This window comes from Puma concolor, chromosome E4 (genome assembly GCF_028749965.1).
Source record: "Puma concolor isolate L17-30 chromosome E4, mPumCon1.1.hap2, whole genome shotgun sequence".
Taxonomy (NCBI): Eukaryota; Metazoa; Chordata; class Mammalia; order Carnivora; family Felidae; genus Puma; species Puma concolor.
In genome coordinates this window covers 59265986-59286151 of record NC_141683.1, presented here as the reverse complement: position 1 = coordinate 59286151, position 20166 = coordinate 59265986, and the positions used below count along the sequence as shown (strand labels likewise).

The following is a 20166-nucleotide window of genomic DNA, read 5'->3' as shown; positions in this document are numbered from 1 at the left end:
TCTTTATCAACTTACACTTGCTGCGCAATATTCTTACACATCATGTTTCTTTCTTGTTATCTGTCTCCTCCCTGCAGTGTAGGCTCTGGGAAGGCAGGGGTTTTGTGTCTTTGTGTGCTAATATATCCCTGGCATCCCAGGAACAGTGTCCTGCTCACCGGATGTGCTCAATTAACGGCTCTTGAATGAATGAAGTGATGGCTGCTGGATTTTTACACATCAATCCAATGGGATTTGCAAAACAGGATTCAGGGCAGTCCAGGTAACAATGTTTTCTCAGACTTCAGGGTCGTGCTGTCTTCGTTAATAAAAAAAACAAATTTTTTTAAAAAGGTTTCTTTTGGGGCGCCTGGGTGGCGCAGTCGGTTAAGCGTCCGACTTCGGCTCAGGTCACGATCTCGCGGTCCGTGAGTTCGAGCCCCGCGTCGGGCTCTGGGCTGACGGCTCGGAGCCTGGAGCCTGTTTCCGATTCTGTGTCTCCCTCTCTCTCTGCCCCTCCCCCGTTCATGCTCTGTCTCTCTCTGTCCCAAAAATAAATAAACGTTGAAAAAAAAAATTAAAAAAAAAAAAAAGGTTTCTTTTTCTTCAGTTTTCCATTTTCTGGTCTGAAAAGTCATTGTCTTGTCAAGCCTTCCTTGGATTTCAAGTCTCTACCTATTGTCATTTAGATTACAATTTTCAGGACTTCACTTGTCTTCCATGGGGGTGAAGGTCCCAGATGTGGCTGCCTGGTCATTTTTATAAAGCTCATGATTATTCTGGTGCAGAGACAAATGTCTCCAACAATGCCCAAGACTCTGGTGAAACTGGCCTCAACTGCATGGGGTTATGGTGTCCAGGATCCGTTTGCTCGGGTCCTAGATGCCTTTCTTGGATTGTAACTGATGGCTGGACCATTAACCCATAAGTGAACATAGTTCAATGTATGTTTCTGTCAGCTGCTTTTCTGCTTCACACAGCCAGAAAAGAACATTCTGCAGTTTCTCTCCACCGATTTGGCATTTAATTGTGAGAAATACTTAGTTGGCAGTTGGGGAATTTCAATGCACGCTCCCTCTTCTATTGCGTTTGTAAAAACGCAAACGAGTGCTTCCCCTGACTGTGATCCCCCAAAGGTAGCACTTTGCAGGTCTGCATCCACAGAAATAGTTGTGTGTCCTTATTATTTGCTTTGCAGTTATAAGCTAGTTCCTTACACACGGCCTCCTAGCCTGTGGCAATTCATTAAAAATATTGTTTGAAGTACAGTTTTGAAAGTCTGTGCGTCTAGATCAAGTGGTTCTCTAGGCTCTACTTTATTCTTATATGACTATTTATTTTTTCAAGTGGCTCCAGTGCAATTTAAGCATGAAATAATAATGATGGATAATTCATCCACTTGGACAGCATTTTACAGTCTATGATGCTTGATGGAAGGTCAGGGGTTTGGATACAACTTTGAAACTCACCTTCGATATTTACAGGCTTTGAAACTCTGAGCACCTTACTTCTCCTCTCTGAACCTACTCTCCTTCACCTCTGCAAGGGTGGCGAGGCCACCCTGTGGGCCCATTATGCTGTTAAGATGGAGGGACAGTGCTTGTAGAGGGCCAGAGGGTTCCTGATGCTGAGCACAGGGCGGGGGGCGGGGGTGGCTCACTTAATGTGGGTTTCTTTCCTTCCCGCTTTCCCAGAGACTCTCTCCTGTTAGGATCTGCATTGCCTCTACATGCCTGTTCTAACTACCAGGATTCCATGTGGAGGAGAGAAGTCTTACCCTCACGGAGCGTACGTGTTAGAGGTGGTGACAGAAATTAGGAAAGAAAGACACACACACACACACACACACACACACACACACACAAGTGGGCAAGCAATAGTAGGCAGTGACCGGGGCTAAGAGGAAAGGTGGTCGGGTAATAGGGGGGGGATTAGGGTGAAGGTGAGATGGGGGGAGGGGCAAGGAAGGCTACTTCAGTCTATTTGATTCTATTACTTATTTATTTTTGTAACATCAGTTATTGTCAAGGTGGCTCACGTACAGCATTATACAGTGTGCTCTTGGTTTTGGGGCGTAGATTCCCGCGACGCATCGCTTATACCCAACACCCAATGCTCATCCCAGCAAGTGCCCTCCTCAAGGCCCATCATCCATTTCTCCCGTCCCCTGCGTACCACCCCCCATCCACTCTCAGTTTGTTCTCTGTATTTAAGAGTCTTTTATGGTTTTAAGGGAGGCTGTTTTAGACAGAGAACCAGATGACGTGCCAGAGTGAGTTAGGAGGCGAAAGTGAGATTTGAATCCATGGGTCTTGACTCTCGTCAACTGCTTGCATTTAAGTAAGCCTAAGTGCAGTAAAGCTGTCCTTCCATTCCCCGCCCCCCCCCCCCCCCCAGCTGGCGGGTATGGAAGAGTGACACACAGGCCCCGAGTTTCCATGTCCTCCGCAGAGTCCTTCAGTGGGGAAGACACTTCAGCTGGCATTTAGTTCTCAGTCACAGGGGCCATTTGCAAGGACGGCAGTTCAGGGCCTTCATTATCGGAACGATCCTGTAGCATTCACCTCTGACACCTCATTAAAACTTGTCCCTTTTCTTGACCTTTCAGAACTTCTGTGCTACCTATGCCAACGTGCCGCCATGTGTCCCATGCAGACTTGTCTTACCTGGTCCGTGTGTCTCAATCCCAGCCCCCTCCAGTAGGCCTGGAAGTTTTCTGGGGCAACGTCACTGAGCTCATCTTCCTTGGAGAGACCACCGGGGCAGGAATGTCAGGGGACTCAGCTTTTCTGGGGCCGCCACTGGCTTTGAGGGTGTAACTCCCAGGTTCACCTTCCAGACACAACTTTCATTATCCTAATTCATCTTTCAAACTCCCGCTGATCTCTACTATGTGTTTTCCAATACATTTCTTTCTTTCTTTCTTTCTTTTTTAAATTTTTCTTCAGGTTTATTTTTGAGTGAGAGAGAGACAGAGAGTGAGCAGGGGAGGGGCAGAGAGAGGGGGAGACACAGAATCCCAAGCGGGCTCCAGGCTCTGAGCTGTCAGCACAGAGCCCGACGTGGGGCTCGAACCCCCGAACCGCGAGATCATGACCTGAGCCGAAGTCGGACGCTTAACCGGCTGAGCCACCCAGGCGCCCCTCTAATACATTTTTTCTTTTGAAACTGAAGGACAAAGGGACTTTTAGACATGAAGTTTTATTCTCTCCAATATTCCTCCATTTCTTTGATAACAAAATTATCCTGAAACTTAACTATCTTTTTGGTACCAAGGGGAGTAGGAAATCCTAAACACTCAAGATGGCTCTTTGGAAGAATACTCTCGGTAAGTTCTCCTAGATTAGTTCTAAAATATAGGTCAGGTCCGCTGTATACATATCTAAAACAATACTCAGGCACTAAATGCTACTCATAAAAAATTCAGAGGAATTTAGAGTGGTTTTAAAGTTTAGTGCCAATGGCAAATTGAAAAAATAAGCCATGTGGTAACAGAAATTTCATTTCTGTGTTTAGTGTTGAAAAGTTACAGAAATCCATTGCCAATGATTGTGGACAATTGAGGTCTGGGCTATAAATATTGAAATTTTAGTTATTCAGATGAGGTCAAGAATGTTCTGAAAATTATGAAGTTATCCAAAATAGGTTCAGGTTGTTCTAAAAGTTTTAGGGCTTGGGGGAGGGTGATTGCCAGTATTTATATGCTAATTTTCCCCCCTGACCTAATTTAATGGGTTTGAAAGTTCCGCATTTGACCACCTGTCTTGATGGAATGAAGTCAACCAAGTTGGATCTTCCTGTGTTTTATTATTTTGGTGAAGATAATCGGTGAAGATAATCTATTGGTGAAGATCAGGAAAACAAGAATTAAAAAGGTAGTGATGGGGGCACCTGGGTGGCTCAGTCAGTTATGCGTCCAACTTCGGCCCAGGTCATGGTCTCATGGTTCGCGAGTTAGAGCCCCGCGTCAGGCTCTGTGCTGACAGCTTGGAGCCCGTTTTGAATTCTGCATCTCCCTCTCTCTCTGCCCCTTCCCAGTTCATGCTTGTACTCTATCTCTGTCAAAAATAAATAAACTTAAAAAAAAGGTAGTGGTAAAAAATTTTGAGGTCTTTGGAACAAGAATTATTTTTTGTTTGCTTATTAATAATTTAAATAAATTAGAAAAAAAGATTGGGGGAAAATGGTGATTTTAAGAGGAAAATATATTCTCTCAAGGTCCTTGTGTGCTAATAATGATTTGCTACTTGCAAATCATCTTTATTCCTTAAAGCGATTTCTCTAAGGACTATTGGTAGATTATACTTTACCAACCTCACGTATCCTTTTTCTACTTATGTAAAAATAATGAAACTGTATTTCTTTAAAAAAGTATTTTGTCATTCAGACTTCTCGCTAACGAGGTGGGTCTTCTGGTTTTGTGCATTTTGGAGATTAGACCAGAATGGATATGCTGTTCATGAAGGAACACTGGGCAATCAGTTCGGTTTCTATGGTTTTCAGGAAAAATTAAACATTTTGCAGAAAAAGTCAACATCCTTGATGGCGTCAATGTACTTGTAGTATTTCCGTTGGCTTGGGGAAGGGAAATAGAATTTATCTTCTCTCTGGCTTCTGCTTGATTTTACATCTAATACCGTATATTTGGTGACAATTGTCTTCACTCCTTGTGTCTTTTAGCTCCAGATTTCTACCTTTTAATGATTTGCTTGAAAAGGATGAAAAATAACACCAAATTTGCCTTGGAGAGCCGACATTTATTCCCATTCTTTACGGCATATCTTTTATTAAAAAAAAAACACAAGACACCACAGAGCCCATATTTAGCGTCTTGACGATGGCAAAGGTGTTTAAATCCAAACTTTTAGATCTTTATGTTTCTGAGAAGGGTAGTTTCAGAGGCATCAGGGAAATAACAAATCCGCATAGACCATTCATTTAACGTTTGTAGTAGATAATAATTTATTGGCCAGGTATTGAATGTAAATATTCTCTCTATTAAAATATCTATTATAAAATTTCACCATGGTGTATGCCTTCGCAGACAATGAGGAAAATTGTTTAGCTTAGTTTTTTCAACTTTTTCTTTTTTTAAAGTTTTTTAGTTATTTAAGCGATCTCTGTACCCAACGTAGGGCTCGGACCCATGACCCTGAAATGAAGAGTTGCATGCTCTTCCAACTGAGCCATCTGGGGGCCCAACTGTCTCAACTGTCTAATGGGTAGAGCTGCCCAACAGAACTATTAGACTGGTCCTCTGGGAAAAGTGAGTGCCTTCATGACTGGACAGCAGGCAGGGGCAGCAAGGCCATCTATCAGGGACACCGAGCACAGCATTCCTTCTGGAAAGAAAGGTGTCCTGGAAAGGCAGTATCGCTGACAACCACAAGAGTTTACGGCCAGTTCCCGTGACCTTGGAGTGCCAGCATAACTAAATCTGGAGTGCCCCAGATCAGTCATTTCTTGGTTCAGGCAGCAGTTTTTCCAGAAAAGCTGGTCTTTGCTAGAGCGGGAGCACTTCGCTGAGCTGCAGGTTAGACCCCTGGGTCCCGTTCTGTTCATTCACCAACTGGCCACGCACCTGTGGGCAGGAGGCTTCTTATCTGTGCACCTGCCCATGTGCTCATCTAATTAACGTAGGATCAGTTCTGCTGGGGTGAATTGACTCCCGATGTGGTCCCTTTCCTCCTCACATCCACTGGTTGCCTCAGAGTCGGCTTCCCCGTGGTGTGGTACGTGTCCAGGGAAAATAAACTTTTTATTAGCTGAGATAAAAATGTAGACAATTCTGACCAACAACCCCAAGAAGAGAAATTTTTATGGACACTTGCCCACCTCTTAAGGGTGGGTGAGAAGTTCTAGGTAGGGGCCAAGCAGGGATGAGAGAAAATTCTTAATTTGATCTCTAGGACACGTAACGAGAGCTTGAGAGGGTGCAACAAAAATGCATGGTCGGCCAACCCAACCCCGCTATGACCCTAGCAATATGCACTCTTGGTTTGTCCATACAGGTTTAGGGGGGCATCTAAGGAGGAAACCTACCAAACAGGTAGTGGTTTGGAGGGAAAGGTGGGAGGCTTTACATCAGCTGAGAGCAGTTAAGTGGGACCCACACCTTCACCAGAAGATTCCCCAGCCCCTCTGGGGTACAAGACTTACCACATGAGCCAGCACCCCGTTCTTCCCAGAACAAGGCGGGCAACTCGGTGACTGTATTTTGGGGCCACGTCACCGGACTTCAACGTGGGTTGTAGGACTGGTTCCTTCCCTTTATTTTCCTGCAGTTGCGGATAACCCTAAGTTTACTTTTATTCCTGGAACTTAAAAAATGATGTGATTTTGAGAGTTAATAGAACCCAGAAACCCTGACATCCACGCACTGAAACTGGAGCAGGATGGCTTCAGTGGTTTTTGTCCGGGGCGTGTTATGTTGACAAAGCAGGAGCTAAGATCTTGGGACCCTCTGAATGTCCTTCGCAGACATTTTCCCATGCTGTAGGAGTGATGAATTTTTCCAGTGTCATAAAGACTGAAAAACTATAAGAGAAAAGGCAGTAGAGTTACCGCCAATAAATCATTGATGATCTGAATATGCAAATGTCGCTGTAAGCAAGAGGGAATGTATTTGGGAGGAGAGCACAAGGGCTAGAAGTTTGTGATCCCGCCCGCCCTCTGACTTGGCCGTAGGTATGTGTTTGTGTGAACACGGGCACATCACAGAACCTCTGCACCCTTGTTGGCTCATCTCTAAAGTGAGGAGGAGGCCGGTTGGTGCTTCTCAGCGTTTTCAACCAAATTTCCTTTCATAGAAAAAGAGGAAAAACATCTGGCTAAAATTGACATATCTGATGGCACCAAATTGTTCACAAGTTCTCCTCTGCCTACAGGATATTACGAACTCTTCCCCTTGCCATTATAACCTGGTTCTGATCGATCCCTCCGCGCTGCTGTGACATTATGCCCGTCGTTTCCTGTCTTTGTGCCTTTGCTTCATTGTCCCCCCCAGCATGGAAGGTTCCTGTTCTTTTCCCTACACGTCTTCATGCGATGCATCTCTTAAAGCCTGGCTCCAATGCCATTTCCTCCGCAAATTTTCTTCCATTCCCTCCGGAAGAATCCCTTCTCTGTAGCTTAACCTTGCCTTTCTTGTGGCACAACTCTCTACTTGGTTTGTGCGTTCACCACCTTACCGCCTCTGCTAATTTGTGTTTTTCTCGGGGATACGCCTGGCTTCTTTCCCATTTCAATATTTCCCCACGGGTTCCACATCTAGCATGGAATCTTGCGCATAATTGTATTTCCATTAAGTTTCGTTGAATTAATAAACAAGCAAGTTTAGCCTTAAATGGGTTAAGCAAGAGAGTGTTGGAACAATAATGATCCGTCTGAATTGCTGGAAAAATCACTTCTAGAAATTGCCCTGTTGATCTTTCATTAATACTACAGCCTTTAGAAAAAGTCCGTAAGTGAAATTTACTCAACCCTCCACGAATCTTAAGTTCTTTTTTTCATATATGGTTATATTTTGTTCCTAATGCAGCATTTGCAGGTACCTATAATTCTGGTATTAACCACCTGGAGTTAGCTCAGACTTCGGGAGTTAAGATCACAGGTTCCAACAAGACTGCCTTCACTTCAGATGCTAGCCGAAAGTTTGGGGGCCCTGCACTTACGACCAACTGGCTACAGCCTGGGGTTCCTATGACCCCCTCACGTTTGACGTTCAACTAAAATGACTCACAGAATTCAGGAAAGTGCCATAATTATGATGACGGTTTCACTATAAAGGATACACATCAGGACCAGCTAAATAAAGACCCAGGTCTGGTATGTTTCCCAGTGCAGAGCTCCCATTGTCCTCTCCCCATGGAGTGAAGGCGTTTTCCCCTCAGCACACTGATATGTGTCAGCAGCCAGGGGACTCTTCTGAGTGCAGAGTTTTTATTGAGGCTGCATTAGGTAGACATGACCAATTAGTCATAGGGCGCACGTTTAGACTCAGTGACCAGTTCCCTTCGCTCTCCAGTGTCCAGGAGGCTGGGCTGATAACACACAGCTCAAAGCCCTGACCCTCTAATCACATGGTTGGTCTTCCTGGCATGATCAGCCCCCAGCCTGTGTCATCTCCTTAGCAGAAACTCAGAGACGGTGTCGGGGGGCGGGGGGGGGGCATGGGTAACAGATATTCCTACCAATCGGGAACTTCCAAGGGCTTAGAACACCGGTCCCGGCAACCTGGGACAAAGACAGAGAAGTTCTTTATTATACAACAGTGGGAAATAGAGTGTTATCCTCATTTTATAGGTGGCACTGGGGGAAGAAGTGACTTGTTCAGTGTCACAAGGCTGCGTAGTAAGGGAGCCAGAGCTCCAGCCCCGAACCTCTGACTTCGAGTGTCTTTTCACCGCAGCATGATGGCTTCCCTACGGGAAGGGTAAATTCGCATTGGCATTGTCATTTCATCCTCCAGACTCTTGGAGTAGCAGGTTTGACCTCAGTGTCCTCTTGGGAACCATGATCACTGTTCCCAGTGTTTATCAAGAGCTGCTCCTCCTTCGGTCTGGGGCTCACGAATGCAGAGAATGTGAAGTTGGCGGCCCGATCACCGGGAGGCTCCTTGTGTGACAGGTACACACAGTTTTGCAGACTTGGAAGGTGAGACATAAGCCCGAGCTACCCGCTTTGTTGAGCCGTGGGGAGCAGTGGAGCAAAGGAGTCGTAAATAGTCAATATTAAGTGTCTGTTTCTGTAGGAAACTCTCCGTTCAAGATCAGAGCATCTGTTCCTGGAAAGCTATCTATCTATCTGTCTCTTCTGTCCATATAATCCCCCTCCCCCTATCCCCCCCCCCCATCATCTATCTGTGGACCAGTTTCTAACAGCCCTGCAGACTGAGTGTGGCTGTGCCCTGCTTTTTGTATGGGGAAGGAGGAGTAGGAAGGGTTGAAGATCCCAGGCATGGCTGGAATACAAATTGCTGATTTTTTTTCCCACATGGCTGTCTTCTCCCTCGCCACCTTCCTTATCCCCCGCCCGGTGCCTCCTAGTCCCCTTTCTCAGAGTTTCACCCAGCAGTTTTCGGAATTTGCCTTTGTTACTTCTTTTCCTACACGGAGGCGTCACCCTCAGTATATGACCCCTCCTGTGCGTCAGGTGCAATTCTATATGTGTTGTATCTATTAACACCGTGATCTTCACTATCATAATCCCAGTTTACCTATGAAGAAACTGAGGCAAAGAGATGTTTAGTGAACTTGCCAGGGCCTCTCAGCTGGTTAGTGGTCAATCTGGGTTTCAAACTTTGGCGTCCATATGAGACAGGGAAATTGAAGGACTCCATCAAAATCTGCTCTTTGCTTTTTTTTTCCTGCTTCTGTTCTTGCTAGGACCTGCCTCTTTATGCACGCCTTGTAATGCAGATAATGTATGTCTTCCTTGTAAGGGACAAGGAGTTCATGATTTCTCTAGAATAGGTAACATCTAAGGAAGCACCAGGTGAGAACGAGTGGATGAAGCCATCGTGTGCGCATTCCAGGCCACCAGCGCTGGACATCCAGGTTCTGAGACCACCCCCTGGCTCGAAGGTAGGTTCTGAGACCCCCCTGGCTCGAAGGAAGAACAACTGGGCCCTTGTCTTAGTTCTAACTGGTTCCTGGATGCCTGAGAGGACGCGTACCCCAGCCCACAATCCTCGATAAAAACTCCAGCCCCTGGACAAACACAGGACTCCCTCTCCTTTCCTTTCTGAGTCTCCTAGATAGTGTCCATACCCGCACTCTCTCTCGATCTTCAGTGAACCCCGATTTCCCCTCCCACAGCTGGGACCCCCTCCACTGGTCCTGCGGGACCACCTCTGGGTCCCCAGACCCACCTGCTGGCGTCACAGATGCCCAAGTCTGTGCTCTCGGCCATCCCACTAAACTGCCTTGATTAAACGAAAAGAACTTTACTTTCGGAAGTCATGTGAATTTCAGTTACATTGCTGTCTTTCCTCCTTAAGGCTTGTGGGACCTCGGTCAAGTTGGGTAAACTGCCAGGGCCTCAGATTATAGGCAGAGTAAACCAACTGTTCCTTGATTTGGAGCCACCAGGACAGAATGAGCAGCAGCGCCCTGTGCGTGGGTACTAGCACACTCACGTCCATTTCTCCTTCTCCCTCGCATGGAGGGGTAGAAGGACCTCTAGAAGGGATCGCTCATCCCCTATTGAGACCTGTGCTCAGCCCTGGACACGCAGTCAGGTTACCATCTTCCAGGCAAGCAGCTCCCACCAAAACAGCCTTCTGAAGCTGCACCCAGCAAGGAGCTGCCTCTGGCTCCTTATCACATCCCCACAGCTGTGCCCAAGTCACTGCAGAGGAGGAAATGGCTTTTTTTTTTTTTTTTTAACTACAATTTTCCAGAAAGTGAGCTGCAGTGCCTGGAAAGCCCAGATATGTCAAGTCACAGTACAGAAATCTATTTTGCTCTCCCCGGGGCTATTTTTCTTTCTGTCTGTCTATGCTGCTTATAGTCTCTGCCGCAGACAGATTGTGGCCAAGAACCTGTGACATGGGCTTTCTCATCTGGGAAGCTCAGTAGAGGCCAAAGTGGGCCGCTGACATTTTTCCCTCTGGCCTCAACTGTACAGCTTAGCAACAGCAGGGTCATTGCCCTGTTTCTTGCTTTGTTGAGTGCCTAGATCCTTGCTTGGTATTTACCAACTTCTCTCATGGGTGATTGTTGAATTAAATAGTTGTGGGGCACTTGGGCGGCTCGGCTGGTGGAGCGACCGACTCTTGGTTTCGGCTCAGGTCACGAGCTCACAGTTTGTGAATTCGAGCCCCACACTGGGCTCTGTGCTGACAGCGCGGGGTCTGCTTGGGATTCTCTGTCTCCGTCTCTCGCTCCCCCTCCCCTGCTCGCTCTTGCTCTCTCACTCTCCAAATAGAGAAATCAACTTAAAAACATAAGTGGTTGTACGTGCCCGCCTGCTTTTATGACTTTGCATAGATTAATGTTGTTCCAGAACTTTCTACGGCCTAGAAAGTCATTGAAGGCATTCAGGCCGTCGGTCCTAAGGGGTTTCCTTGATCTGTTTTTAATTTTTCTCTCCAAATACTGATGCAGTCCAGCAGAGTGGAACAGCAGTGAGGTTGGTAACAGACAGACCTGCTTTCGGATCGTGATTCTGCCACTTAACACCGCCCTGACCCTGGGCACGTGCTTCACCATTTCTGAGCCTCATTTCACAGCTGCCAAAGGGGGTGATGGCAGCCAGAGAGCCCATCTAACAGGCGTGTGGATTGGAGAAGGGAGTCCTCTGTGGCCTATTGGCCCCGCTCCCTTGGCTGCAAACCATTCAAGGCAGCTTTTTAAAAAATTATTTTATTTAAAAATTTTTAAAGGGAGTAATATCTACTCCCAATATGGGGTTCAAAATCATGACCCCGAGATCAAGAGTCATATGCTCTACTGACAGGTGCCCCTCAAGACAGCTTTTAAGGGACCTCCCTCACAGGGTTGGCGTGAAGGCTAAATGAGATCGTGGGAGTAAAGAGTGTGCAGAAAGCAAGGAGTGAAATTGCTTTGCTTCTGGTGAGCAGAGTGCAAATAACCCCGTGCTGTTTCCTTTGAGCACCTCCAGTCCCACCACCCCCAAGCCCTCTATCTGTCCCATACTGCGGGAAAGTCCTGGACAACACCCGATAGATCGGCTGTAATCTGTCACTAGAGGCCCATGTCTCCTCTGTGGGTGTTGTGCCCCCCCACGCCACCTCAGAAGCCCTGCCAGCATTCGTTCTCCTCTTCCTCTTCACTTTCCCTCAGAGGAATTGTTTCTGGAAAGAAGTCGATCGCAGGAGTTGGAGCCTTTGAGCCTTTTTCTTCTTTCTAATTGCGGATCAGCAGGCTTTCTGTGCTGCTGGAGGTACTTCTGGCGTTCAGGAACATATGTGGTAGCTATTTGGGAAACGTGGACCCGTTCCTGGATCACAACGTACTTGCTTCTTCTGAGGCATAAGGCAGATCTGAAAATGGACCCTAGCCGGCCCAGTATCTTGCTGGCTGAAACACGTTCTCCTGGTTCCCTTGTAGATGCGCCGCATTTTCATAATCACATCTTTGCCAGACCCCAAAAGAAGCCAGCGAACTTTAAACTGAGTGATGTGCACCCCAACATTCCCTCCGTGTCTCTGACCCCACCCCACCGCCAGCCTCACCCAGGCCTCTTCGTGTTTTTCCTCTCCTTTTCTCTGATCTCTCCCGCTTGCTCTACAGAACAGTCAGGATTGCTTGCGTCTTTGTCCCCGAAGCTCTTGTTTTCAGACCAAGTAGAGAGAGTGGAGGAGAGCAGCTTCCAGTTTCTTCCTGGCTCCCGGATGTGCCCTGAATCCCAGACAGGAGCCACACGGAAGCGCCCTGTGACAGAGGTTCCAGGACACTGGAATCTCCCAAACGTCACCGGAATCTTTGGCTGGAGACGCGAGGGGATTGCTCATGGAGGACGAGATGGCGAGCTTCCTTAACAGGGATCCTGACACAGAGAAGGTGCTGGCATTTTACATGTTGAGTGTCCCAGTGGACCGAGCAAATCATGAATAAAGACATGACACTTTTATTGTCCTGTAGCCAGTCAAAAGGCTCCCAAAGACGTCAGAGCCGCACTTTGACACATGGCAGAGGAGTGGTGGTTTTTTTGTCCTTCTTTTAGGGCACGGAGGAGCTTGCTGGGGAGGAAGGCTGTGCATGTGGCACCAACTTGTGTCACCCTCCCCAGGGCAATCCCGGGACATCTCATTTCAGTTTCCTCCAAGAAGCAATGGTGGCAATTGGGCCCCGGGTGCTGTCCCAGCCGGGTGGCCCCCAAATGGAAGAGTGAACTGTGAGGGATAGTGGGGACCATTGTCATAGGTTCCGTACCATTAGACTTTTCAGGGGGTCTTACGGTCACCCCTAGAGGGGTCAGGCAGCGCTGTGCGTGTTGGCTTTGGGGGTCGTAGGTGCAGTTTTCTTGCACCTAAGCAGGTGCACCTAAGCAGGTGCAGTTTTCTTGTTTGCCTGATTGAGAAAACACTCCCCGGGATGACATCATAATTCTCGTCTGGTAGAAAGGAAGGTAGAAAGGAAGCTTCAGGTGGCTCACCTAAAGAATAAAAAGTTCTGAGCTGTTCCCAGAACCCATGGATACAAGGCTTCTCAGTGCAGTCATCATCTGTATATAATCCAGGTGTTAGCTCGGGTTTCAGATATGACTTACCTGCAACCCTTTGTGTGGACCTCCAATGCCTTTCCAAAGGCTTCTGCAATTGCACGAAAGGCTTATGTTTTGTCATTAGCTCTAGCTCTGAGCTTCTGCTGCCAGCGAATGAGTTTAGTTTCTAGATCATGCTTTATGTGCACTGGCTGTTCCACAGTGGTCGGTGTGGCTAAGGGAGCTCGGCTGTCTTCTATGACCATACCCGTGTGTGCATACACACACACACACACACACACACGCACAACACAGAGTCTTTGTGGATCTAGCAGACGTCACTGAAGGATTGCAGGCCAGGAGAAAAGGCAAAAAAGTGTGACATTTATTTTGAGCAATGTGGCAACTTCAAATTCATTATGAAATGCCTTTTGATGAACTCTCTTTGTTCTACTTGATCTTCAGCGTTTCGCTTAACTGTCTTTGAGATTAACAGCAGGGTCATTGCCCTGTGTCTTTCCTTGTTGAGTGCCTAGATCCTTGCTTGGTATTTGCCAACTTCTCTCATGGGTGATTGTTGAATTAAATGGTTGTGGGGCACTTGGGCAGCTCAGCTGGTGGAGCGACTGACTCTTGGTTTCGGCCCAGGTCACGAGCTCACAGTTTGTGAATTCGAGCCCCACATCGGGCTCTGTGCTGACAGCGCAGGGTCTGCTTGGAATTCTCTGTCTCTGTCTCTCGCTCCCCCTTCCCTGCTTGCTTCTCTCTCTCTCGCCCTCAAGAGAAAGAAATAAACTTAAAAAAATAAGTGGTTGGGGCACCTGGTTGGCTCGGTCGGTTGGGCGTCCGACTTCGGCTCAGGTCATGATCTCATGGTCCGTGAGTTCGAGCCCTGCGTCGGGCTCTGTGCTGACAGCTCGGAGCCTGGAGCCTGTTTCAGATTCTGTGTCTGCCTGTCTCTCTCTGCCCCTCCCCTGTTCATGCTCTCTCTCTGTCTCAAAAATAAACGTTAAAAAAAAAATTAAAAAAAAAAGTGGTTGTACATGCCTGCCTGCATGAAGTTCAGAGAGCAAGGGAGACAGAGGATATGAAGTGGGCTCCACGCTGACAGCAGAAAGCCCAACGCAGGGCTCGAACTCACGAACTGTAAGATCGTGACCTGAGCCGAAGTCGGACCCTCAAGTGACTGAGCTACCCAGGCACCCCATGGACAGTCTGCCCTCTTAGTTGGCCAGCCTCTCTCTGCCCTTGCTTCCTGTTTATTTGGTTTGTTTTCTCTAGCTCCTCCTGTACTCAGGGTTTCGTCTTTTCGACTGGTGATTCCCCAAAGATAGTTCCATTTCTTTCTTTCTTTTTTTCTTTTCTCTCTCTCTCTTTTTTTTGTTAGTTTTTATTTAAGATGGTTCCATTTCTGCGGGGATTCTGCTGTCAGATGTTCAGATCATCACCACACGTTCCGACCCGTGCTACATATACAACCAGAGCTGGTTTCAGATCTGTGCTTTCTGATCTGGACAGTGAAACCGAGGTCAGTAGGGTCACACGCGTTTCTATTTCATCTGCAGCCATTACGTGATAGCCTTTCAAGGAGCTGATTACCTTGTCCAGTCCATGTATCTTCATGGCCAGAGCGGGTTACCCCTGGGACCTCACTCGTTCTCAGCTGGTGTCTGATTAGCCTTCTCTGATGGGCTAACTGCTAGCCCTTCTGGATTTTGCCATCTGTCTGCTTTTATTCCTGAGGGTGGAGCTCAGCACTCACTTCCCCTTCTTGCTCTTCCCGGCCTTCAGTTAGGGGAAGCCCGCACCGACCCCTTCCTTCATCATCTTCCCTCTTCTGGATTCTACACCCGCAGAGGCATTGGACTCAGATAGTGCGTGTCTGCGATCTCAGGTGAATGGACGAGGTCCGAGGACTCTCAGGCTGGCCAACTGTCATTTTCCTGGGTCTAGAAGTGTACATTTCTAGAAATGTAGCTGCCAGCTCTGGTTTTAGCCCCGCAGGCCACTCTTACTGGTTTTTACATTGCTCAGAGACCAGCGAATGGGTTAATGTGAGCACTTAAAATAGCCGAACGTCCTCCCCCCAAGCAGTGTAGACAGGAGCTGAGCCACCGCAGGGGAAAGTCCACATCTCGAGTGCTAACTAGAGTCAGAGAAGAGGTAAGTCCCACCGCTTCATCACGTCAAAGTAGCTCTTGAACTTCAGAGGTCTCCGCCAACAGAGCTTGCGACAGGACCGGGGTTGACCGCAGGGCCTGTGGGTGACCCCATGCGGCCTGCTGCCCGCGTTCCCAGGCCTGCGTTCCACTCTGCAGATGGGGAGAGACATGAATTGCCAACATCTGTGGTGAAATAGCACTGGGGCAGGGGGATAGCACTGCGGGAAATACCCATCACCTCAAACGGCCCAGAGAAACCACTGCCGCAGAACAAAAGTTCCCTTCTCTTGCCGGGGTATCTGCACGGTATGGAGAGCTGGGCCAGAGGCGTGTGTGTGTGTGTGTGTGTGTGTGTGTGTGTGTATGTATGTGTCCAAACTCACTGCCAGGGGGCCTGCTGGGTGAGCGTTGGGGCTGGGGGCTGAGGAAGAAAGGAAATACGGGCTGGCGAGTAGAACGAGGAGTGTAGTCTGGTGGTTTGAGATGTTTTTCTGGGAGGGAAGGTGGCTTTTCCTCCACTTTGCAGGGGGCTCCTGGGTGCGGGGGGTGGGGGGGTGGGCAGGGGAGGAGGAGGAAACCGGGCTCTATGCTTAGTGTGAGGTTGCGAGGAGGGAGTCGTGACCTGGCCCTTGTCGAAGGGCTCCGCCGCACGTCAGGGTCACAGAGGAGCAGGGGCATCGTCGCTGGACCCCGCACGTGGAATCTGCCTGGGGCCACGGGCTTGGGTGACACATTGCCTACACTCACTTGGCCCAGGGCGGCCTGCAGGGGGCGACGCAAATGCCTTGATTTTAGATTTTAGCTGCGATGATGACCTCGCCTTCGCTGTCACTTCTTCAGGGAGCCTCGCCTGACCCCTCACAGTAAATTAAGTGTCCTGAAAAGTATCAACAGCTGTAATTTCCCTTATGGCTGCAATCAATCAATTCTACATCCACCTGTTTATTATCTATCACCCATCTGCGAGGTGACGTTCTATGAACATCTCTATCCCGTTCAGCCTTGTATCGCAAAGCCTGGCGTGGCCCCATAATTATTTGCTGAGCAAATGAATACGTTAAATAAATACTGCCCAAGCATCAATGGTGTGTCGGGGCCGAGGTAACTGCTCTGGCCCACTTTGCCCGTGGCTCACAGGCTGGTGGTGGAGTGATGCCAGGAACAACCCAAGCACCATGGGAATGAGCCCCAGGACAGGAATGAAGAGGTCTCAGGAGAGGATGGCAATTAGTAACTCTTATTTACAATGGGCAGTTATGAAGACTGAATACACCAATTCATCAATCTTTACAACCAGGCTGTGAGGGGGTGCAGGAGGAGCTTTATAATTTCCTTTTTACAGAATGGGAAACCAATAATCAGAGATGGCCTGAGATTTGCACAAGATACTGGTGTCAGTTCTTCCCCAAGGGCACTGAGTTCTCATTCCTTTTGAGACAGATCTCGAGGCATGAGAGAAAATTGACATTTAGAAATTGGTGGAAAGAATGGAAAGAGACATCCAAGGGGGCTGGAACGTTAGTAACATCATGGCTGTTGAACGTTCCATGTGGGAGCCACAGCACCAAGAATGTCAGGGAACATTCTAGAAGGAAATGTAGATCATCTAGCCCGGGTCCTTTATTTTACAGATAAAGAAAGTGTGGGAGCCCCCAAGTGGATCAGTCTGTTAAGCGTCTGATTCTTGGTTTCCACTCAGGTCATGTTCCCAGGGTCGTGGTTTCGAGCCCCACGTCAGGCTCCCTGCTGAGCATGGAACTTGCTTAAGATTTTCTTTCTCTCTCTCTCTCTTTGCCTCTCTCCACTGCTCACCCATGCTCTCTTTCAAAAAATATATCTCAAACAATATATATACATATATAAAAGAAAGTGAGACCCAGAGAGAGGAAGTTGCCCAGTCCACAGGAGCAGAGCTGCTCATGTGAGAGGGGCTAGCTAGAACCAGGCTTTTGGCTGCTTGGGACATCATATCTGCCCCCACAAGGTGAATCCTTTGAAGTGGGTTCTACCATTATTTTCAGTTAGGAAAATTGGCCTTGGGAGGGTGAACAACTTATCGAAATTCACATTGCTACTGATGGAGGAAGCTGGGACTTAATCTGGGTCTCGGATGATCCAGGGTCTGTGCTCTTTTTTTTTTTTTTTAATTTTTTTTTGATGTTTATTTATTTTTGAAGGAGAGAGAGACAGAGCGTGAGGGGGGAGGGGCAGAGAGAGAGGGAGACACAGAATCCGAAGCCGGCTCCAGGCCCCGAGGCATCAGCACAGAGCCCAACGCGGGGCTCGAACCCGTAAACCACGAGATCATGACCTGAGCCGAAGTTGGAGGCTGAACCGACTGAGCCACCCAGGCGCCCCCAAGGTCTGTGCTCTTAACTGCTTAGTTATGGTCTTCCAGATCTTCCAAAAATAGTTTGGGAGCTGTTTCATAGGGAAAGCATCATAGTACAGAAGCCAATGGCAGAGCGGAAGCTGGCGTCTACATCTTGGGACGGGGCTGAAAGGTGGGGCGGTTCCTTTCTCTTACATCACAGTTAGTCTAATTTCAAGGCCTTGGAGAAGGCTGTCCTTCCTCACAAGGACCCATCACACCTTTCGGCTCATATCAGGAATCCTATTAACTTTAATAAAGGTTTTCTTATTTCACAAGAGAATGCTTTCGACTTCCTTCCGAACAAGGGAGGCCACTCCCAGCGCGTCATTTATCCGCACGAATTGTAACTTGAATTTTGAGCAGGCTGAATTTGAAGAAGAGATGTTGAATGACCTTCGGGACATGCGAGAAATAACAAAGTTAGCGAGTGTGTATTCTGTGCTGCCTTAGGGCCGGGCCCAGGCCCAGGGCATACGTATGCTGTGTGTGATCTTTTACATGCTTTATGGAGTACTGTCTGGTTTTCCTCCTATTTTAAAGGTGAGGAAATGGATGTATAAAGAACTAAAGACATTAGACTAGGGTTACAAAGCCAGTAAATGGTTGATCCAAGGTGTGAACTTAGGTGGGTTGTCCGTGTTGTTAACCACTCTGTGGGTCCAGAGCTCAGGACGGGCCGTGGAAAGTTTTAATATGTTTGATAATGAGAGACATTACTAAGAAATGGAAACAGCCCATTAGGTCAGTAAGTTCTTGATATTACTCCTTTTTAACAGACGTGGGCAACTGTGGCATTGTTTATTTTCAGGGTGCTTTTCTGGTCTAGTTTGTGAAGTTTAGAAAAGTGTGGGAAATCCTGCGACTTGATCTCAAACACGCAGAAAACGTCACGCTGCTCACCCTCATGTTTCAGCTTTTCTCCCAGTCCTCGCTCCCAGTTTCGGACGGGAGATTCTCCGTTGGCAGCCGTGATTTCTGGGATTCCATTTCCAGTGCTCTCTCTGATGGTTTGCAAGTGGTCGATGTCACGATGGACTGGGGCTCCGCTAAAGCGGACACAATGTGTCACTTAGCAGCCACCTCCTATGTCCAAAAGGTCGTGAGGGTTTGATTACCTGGAAGGAAGGGAGGGAGGGAGGGAGGGAGGCAAATTCTCTTGGAAGCTTAAATGTTGAGGTTGGGACTAAAGGAACTCGCTGACCTCAGGTTAAAGCATGTGGAGAAGGGCCTTCGGCATTGTCAAAATTTCCCCTGTTGCTTGGGGCTCTGTGGCACCATATAGAGTCCATGGCCGTTGGAGGTCAGCAATGTCCAGTTAACCCAAGGGGTATGCTGCCTTCAACGGGGCAGATTGCTGAGGTGGGTCTGGCCTCAGACAAGAACCAGATGGGTTTTGTGATAGCTGTGAGAGCTATCAGAGTTTGTGATAGCCATCCGATGGCTCGGTGCTTAGGGTTAAAAACAAAGTACTAGTCAATACTGAGGGACTTCCAAGTCCCCCAAGAATAGAGTGCACTTGGGGCAAAGGGCCATTTTCTGTCAAACACTGGAGAGCTCAAAAAGGAACTGAGCACAAGGTGCACGGCATGGAGGCTGATTTGATGTCTGTCACGCACACGGAGAGGAGAGGCCTTGTGGAGGTTGATGCTTGAGGCGAAAGAACACTGTGGGCGAAGACTTGCTTCCCACCCTGACCTTTGCTTGTAAAGTTCTTCTCTCAATACATCACGTAACAAGATCCTATGCATTTGCCCCAAACAAAATAAAACAAACAAAAAACTAGCACTTTGCTGCTTACTTTCTTCCTCCCTTGTTATCATCAGACCGTGGCCTCCTAGAGGCAGGGGCTGTGACTCTTACTGGGTTTCTAGGGCCTCACTAGCATGGCACACTCAAGAATTGTCTTGAATAAAGAAGTCTTCCTTTAGTGCAAGGGTGGTTTGCTATTTGCAAGGCAGTGTGATATATCACATTAACAAGACAAAGGGTAAGAACCATAGGCTCATTAAAAAAAAATCTTTTTAATGTGTATTTATTTTTGAGAGGCAGAACATGAGCAGGGGAGGGGCAGAGAGAGAGGGAGACACAGAATCTGAAGCAGGCTCCAGGCTCCGAGCTGTCAGCACAGAGCCCGACGCGGGGCTCAGACTCATGAACCGGAGATCATGACCTGAGCTGAAGTTGGATGCTTAACCGACTGAGCCACCCAGGCGCCTCTCCCCCCTCCCAAATGATCATTTTAATAGATGCAGAAAGGGGCGCTTGGGTGGCGCAGTCGGTTAAGCGTCCGACTTCAGCCAGGTCACGATCTCGCGGTCCGTGAGTTCGAGCCCTGCGTCAGGCTCTGGGCTGATGGCTCAGAGCCTGGAGCCTGTTTCCGATTCTGTGCCTCCCTCTCTCTCTGCCCCTCCCCCGTTCATGCTCTGTCTCTCTCTGTCCCAAAAATAAATAAATGTTGAAAAAAAAAATTAAAAAAAAAAA

At 48.0% G+C, this 20166-nt stretch overlaps 1 protein-coding gene across 2 annotated transcripts in view; it reads left to right on the top strand.

Moving 5' to 3' along the window:
* Positions 1 to 136: 136 nt before the first annotated feature.
* XCL2 (X-C motif chemokine ligand 2) overlaps positions 137 to 20166 on the top strand; it is a 77099-nt gene continuing 57069 nt past the window's right edge. Inside the window, exons 1-2 of one of the 2 annotated variants that reach the window (XM_086694319.1) lie at positions 137 to 262; positions 9448 to 9563. Coding sequence is in view for 1 of the 2 variants with exons in the window: in XM_025926329.2 (XP_025782114.2) it covers positions 186 to 262 (77 nt within the window). In the remaining variant the exon portion in view is untranslated. The remainder of the gene's footprint in view (positions 263 to 9447; positions 9564 to 20166) is intronic. The other variant, XM_025926329.2, reaches the window with a different exon arrangement.